Genomic DNA, 6,000 nt, shown 5'->3' with positions numbered 1-6,000 from the left:
TCTCATGGGATGGTGGGGTCTGTCCACGAGCTGCAAAGAGCTCCAGAGGAAGGGAGAGATCTGAGAGGCTTCATCCTGTCACTGCCAGAGACTGCATACTGGGAAGGAATTCCTCCCTGGGAGGGTGGGGAGGCCCTGGCACGGGTTTGCCCAGAGAAGCTGTGGCTGCCCCATCTCTGCAAACCTTCAAGGCTGGGTTAGAGGGGGCTTGGAGCAACCTGGGACAGTGGAAGGTGTCCCTGCCCATGGCAGGGGACTGGAAGAGCTTGAAGACCCCTTTCCACACCCAAACTATTCCATGATTCTCTAATTCTGTGATTCTGGACATCCTTGATATGAAAATGATGGAGTTCTTGCTACAAGAGTGATGAATTTCTTGGGAGGAGCCGCCACCAGCACTGGGAGATCTGGGGACCAGAGGTCTCCAGTCTCAGGAAGAGGGATGTGTAAAAGGGATACAGGCTGGGCTGGAGCGAACCTGACTGTGAGCCCCCAGCTCAAAGAGGGCAAAGCCAGCTCCTGAGGCCGTGCACCAAGGGCTGAAAGGGCTGCAGGAGCCTCGGGGAGAAATAACCGGGGCCAAGAATTCGGCAGCGCCCCTGCCACGAGGGCACGACTGACAGACCTGACCTGGTGGGAACGGGGCTCACCTGACACCTGCTCCAGTGGAAGATGCCCCTGCCCATGGCAGGGGGTTGGAATGAGGTGAGATTTGGGGTCCCCTGTCAGCCAAAGCTCCCGATGGCCCCGCTCTGGGTGCTCAGGCCCCGGAGCCCGGAGCATGGTGATGGCACAGCCCCACTCAGGAGATGCAGATCCCCCAGAGTTCTGTGTCTTGTTTAATCTGATGGGCTCGTTACCGCTGTCAGAAACGCAGGATTAGGCTGCCAATGAGCTGGAGAATGGAGGCTGCTGGAAGCAAACATGGGATGCTTCCAAATGAGCCCAGATGATGGGGCCAGGCTGTGCCAGGGGGGCAACGGCTGAGGGAGCTTTCTCAGGCCCTGGAATTCTGATCTTTCTTAAAGCAAGCACCCCCCTCACCTCCACCTGGTGAAATTCAACCAAGAAAGGTTCAGGGAAAGGAAAGCTGCCATTCACGAGAGCAGGGCTTTCATGGAATCCTCCAATCCCAGAATGGTCTGGGTGGGAAGGGACCTCAAAGCTCATCCCATTCCACCCCCTGCCATGGGCAGGGACACCTCCCACTAGACCAGGATGCTCCAAGCCCCGTCCAGCCTGGCCTTGAACATTTTCCCTACACAGCATCAGGTAAAACACTGAGATTTTCTGTTTCTCTGCCCTTTTAATTCTTTGTGGATTTAAGCACATCTGCTTCGGGCTCGTGAAACTGGAGGGGCATTTACAGTAGTAAATGACAGGCTAAATCACAAATACAATACAAGCATTTGTCTCTAAACCCAATTTGGATTACACGATGATTTCGGTCCGTGGAACAACTTCCATCTCACTTTGATAAATAAAAAAAACCCCGAGAGGTTCCAGGCTGAAAACATCACGAAAGGCCAAAGCCACAGCTGGAACTGATATTTCACCCAGTCAGCTCTTAGGTAGGACCATTTTGATCCGGGACTATGGATAAATTGATTCCAGGTATGGGTTTTTTTCCCCTTTCCATAGCACGGTGTAATATTTACACCAGTGTTTGACTATGTGAAGCACTGGGATGTTCTGATAGCCAGGCTGTAAATCCCTGTTGTGCCTCACACAACATCTGAGCAAGCAACATCCAGCCTCAGCACTCCCAAGGTCTTGGATTCACAGTATTTCCTGTGACACCAAACAGCACTGTGCCTGTATTTTCTGGGTTTCTTCATCCTGCTCTTCCAGGAAGTTTCAAATCAACTAAAATTACTAAAAAAAAAAACAAAAAACAAAAAAAACCAATCAAAAAAACCCCCACAGTTAAAAAAGGTTTTACCCTTCCAGGAGCACCACAAATGGTGCCTTTTGTCAAGGAGATCCATGGCCAGGGGGAAAAAACCCAGACACACCTTTGGAAAACCCACAAGCAGGTCAGAGCAAGAGGTGCAGAGATCTCTCACCTGCTCCACGTGGGATGAGTTTTAAGGGTAACCGAATCCTCCAGCTGTGTCAGGAGAGGGTCAGGTTGGATACTGGGAACAATTCCTTCCTGGAAAGGGCTGTCCAGCCCTGGCACAGCTGCCCAGGGTAGGGGGGAGTCCCCATTCCTGGAGGGATTTAAAAGCCAGGGGGAGGTGGCCCTTGGGGACAGGGGTCAGGGGTGGCCTTGGCAGTGCTGGGGGATGGTTGGACTCGGTGCTCTGAGGGGGCTTTTCCAACCTCAGTGATTCTGTGATTCCATGAATCCACCCCAGTGTGACACAGCCAGACAGACACCACAGTGCAAACCCTTTGCACAGGTGCCACACTCTCCCAACCCCACCTGCCAGCACTCAGCTCCCTGGGGCATGGCTGAGACCTGGGTGACACAAACTCTGCTCTGAGACAGAACATTGAGTGATGGAATGGTTTGGGCTGAAGGGACCTTAAATCTCATCCCATCCCACCCCCTGCCATGGGCAGGGACACCTCCCACCAGCCCAGGGTGCTCCAAGCCCCATCCAACCTGGCCTTGGACACTTCCAGGGATCCAGGGGCAGCCACAGCTTCTCTGGGCAGCCTGTGCCAGGGCCTCACCACCCTCCCAGCCAACAATTCCTTCCCAACATCCAATCTAACCTTGCACTCTGTCGGGGGAATCCACTCCCCCTTGTCCTGTCCCTCCAGGCCCTTGTCCAAACTCCCTCTCCAGAGTTCCTGGAGCCCCTCTGGGCATGGAAAGGCTTCTAAGAGGTCTCCACACAACCCCCTCTTCTCCAGGCTGAACAGCCCCCATGTTTTTAGTGCACTGTGTTGACAATCACGGGGTTGTGTCTCCTTGTAGCTCCTTGCTTTGCTCCAAGCCCGAGTGCAGAAGTGTATTTGTGGGCTGGGGAAATAAAGAACAACCTGGAGAGGGGCCAATAACGCCGAAGAAACCACCAGCTTCAAAAAGATAAAAGTTTACTGCACAGTTAGTAAAGAGAGTGATTTATGCTCAACGGGCTCGTTTGGCTGTGTCAGGCCATACCTAAACCCTGGTGCTGCACAGAACATGCTTTAACAAGATGTTTCAGGGCTCCCTTTGAAAGAGACAACCCTTCTGAAGAGGCGAGGTGGAAAAAGGGATCGCTCCCGACAGAGGAAAGGGCCAAACCAGAGCAATAAAGTCTGTGGAACAGATGATGAACTGAGCCCCAAATTGCTGCCATCTGTTATCAACCTTTGCCCAGTGAAATGAATTTCATGTGAGGTCAAGAAATCCCGAACTGCCATTTCCTCATTACTATTAATAAGGGCCAGGTGCCACATAAACCAACAGTGGATCCAGATGTCCCTCACGTGGCTTTGATTACCCCTCCAGGCCCGGGTAATGATGGGAGGGAAAGCACTGCAGATGCACACACAGGATGAATCCCTCTGCAATTGAGTTACTGGGCACCAACAGCATCGTTCAGCTCCCACCCCACGGGGGCAGGTCAGCTCTGGGTGCTCCCTCGGGGGGATGATGGACCGACCTGCACACCCAACGTGGGCTTCTCCTGATCTTCCACGATGGTGGGTGAAAGGATTTTTGGGGGGCTTCTTCTAGAGGCCACAGTGAGGGAAGTTTTTGTGGCTGTCCCGTCCCTGGAAGTGTCCAAGGCCAGGCTGGACAGGGCTTGCAGCAACCTGGGATGTTGGAAGGTGTCCGTGCCCATGGCAGGGGGTGCAGCTGGAGGAGCTTTAAGGTCCCTTCCAACCCAAACCATCCTGGGATTCTGTAAGCAATCCCTTCCAGAAGCAACAGCTAAGACACAGGCAAATGGCTCCCATTAGAATTCCACCAACATCTTGTTGGGTGTTCTCGAGTGTCTAAAAAAGCACCATTTTCCCTGTCTCTGGAACTGACACAACTCAACACCGAACATGTGAAAACGGACGGTTCTGGAGTTTGGTTGAGATTAAAATGCTGTGGAAAAGCTGCTCATATCCACTATTTATGGCATCATTCGGGTGTGTTTGGGTGCCAACCCGGTGCTCCAGCCCAGCAGAAGGAACCAGGAATGGCAGGGAATTGGGCTGGATGGCACCCGAAGGGGACATTGCACGCGCTGCCTGCACCTCCCTCAGCTCATTTACGTGCTGGGGCACTTGACTACAGGGTGAGGAAAGCATTGTTTTAGAAGAGTCAGCATGGCTTGTGAAATTCAGCAGGGAAGCAATAAATATTTCACATCCTGGACTCGGCAAGGACGATCGTTTAACCAGTTACAGCCCAGGCCCCAGGAAAACACCGTGGAAGGGACGATTCCAGAACCCTGCCGTCGGTCCTGCCAAACCCATCGTCAGCACCACGTTTCCCAGGGGCTAAACACACATCAGGCGAAATCAGCCCTTGCCAAAACAAATGCAAACCCTCGCAGCACGTCCCTCCAGTCGCCGCAGCGATTCCTCCGCAGCGGAAACACAACGTCCAGGCCCGGGAACATCCGTCCCCAAACGGGGCAGCAAACGTGGCATCGTCGGTGGGGGATGAGAAATGCCACCAACACACCACAGCAAAGCCCTCAGGAACAGAAACACCCACGGAGTGGGAGAGAATCTTCAGCAGAAACCCCGCTGTGAGCTCGGCAGCGAGATCGTCCCTGTGAGGGATGAAATGTCCCAGGGCAGGCTGGACGGGGCTCGGAGCACCCTGGTCTGTGGCAGGGGGTGGGATGGGCTGAGCTCTAAGGTCCCTCCCGACCCAAACCAGTCTGGGATTTGATGATCCCTGCAGGGCAAACCTGAGCCCTGAATTCATGGTCCTAAACATTCCCTGAGCCTGCAGGGATGCTGCTCGTCAGCCTTTAGAACACTCCTCCTGCTCTGCTCTGACACAAACCATCCTCTCCTCCCACGGCTCTGAAGGGTCTGGACCTCACCAAGCCCCTGCTGTTCCACCCTCCCTCACCCACAGGGGCTCATCCCCATCTTCTGCCAAGGAGCTTAGATGGGTGACACAAACCCACCAGCCCTGGGAACCACACCCAGCCCCTTCCAGGCTGGACTGGTGATCCTCAGGGGTCTGTGTGAGGTCAGGGACGGTGCAGCCACAAGAGCTCCCGGCCTCACCTCTTCCCCAGGAATGCTGTGCTCCACAGGGCCATGCCAGTGCTCTGGTTTGCAGCATGGCCCCTCAAAAACTGGATGGGCAGAGCTGCTGGCTCAGGAAAAGGAATGTTTCGAGCTGGCTTTGCTGCCACAGACAGCTCATTGTAAAGCTGAGCCCTGGGCAGTCCACAAACGTATCTGGGTATTTAAAACCCACTGCTCAGCGGCCAAGAAGCCAAATTTCTCCTAGAGGGGACTCACAGAATGAAGCTGTTGTTGGTACCCCAGGCCCCCAGCCCCGGGACACTCCCCAGACCCTGCTCTGACCCTGTGGGCCCTGGGAACACCTGGGCTATGGCTTGTTGTGGTGGTTTGAGACCCCCAAAAATCTAATTTCCAAGTCCAAGCCCCCCTCCCACAATTTGCTTCAGTGTGAGAGGGTTTTTTAGACATAACACATGACACTTGTTTGGGCCAGAGACCCAGGGACAGCTCAGGTCTGGGGCTCACGTGCTGCTCCCAGGCACCTCCACATCCCAGGTGAGTTCAGGCTTGAAGACTCGATGTCCTTGGCTGCTGAATGCTGCTTGGGCACGGTGTGGGATCACAGAAGGATGGAATGCTTTGGGCTGGAAAGGACCTTAAATCCCACCTTGTCCCATCCCCTGCCATGGGCAGGGACACCTTCCACTGGACCAGGTTGCTCCAAGGCCTGTCCAACCTCTGCTTTGCAAGTCCTGGGTTCTCCCAGTGCCTGGGGCACCTCAGGGCCTGCTGCTGAAACCAGGGAGAACTGCCTGGATCTAACCCTCCTGGAGACCCACCCAACAGGCACCACAT

At 54.4% G+C, this 6,000-nt stretch overlaps 1 protein-coding gene across 1 annotated transcript in view; it reads right to left on the bottom strand.

Annotated features, from left to right (window-relative positions):
- Window positions 1-1,301: 1,301 nt before the first annotated feature.
- DTNB (dystrobrevin beta) overlaps window positions 1,302-6,000 on the bottom strand; it is a 90,875-nt gene continuing 86,176 nt past the window's right edge. Inside the window, exon 18 of the mRNA XM_051773818.1 lies at window positions 1,302-1,875. Coding sequence (XP_051629778.1) covers window positions 1,873-1,875 — 3 coding nt within the window. The 3' untranslated portion in view covers window positions 1,302-1,872. The remainder of the gene's footprint in view (window positions 1,876-6,000) is intronic.

This window comes from Manacus candei, unplaced genomic scaffold (assembly GCF_025592945.1).
Source record: "Manacus candei isolate 608988 ecotype Guabito, Panama unplaced genomic scaffold, ASM2559294v1 h1tg000177l, whole genome shotgun sequence".
Taxonomy (NCBI): domain Eukaryota; kingdom Metazoa; phylum Chordata; class Aves; order Passeriformes; family Pipridae; genus Manacus; species Manacus candei.
Note: the sequence above shows the minus strand (reverse complement) of the source record. Positions and strands in the feature narration are given on the sequence as shown.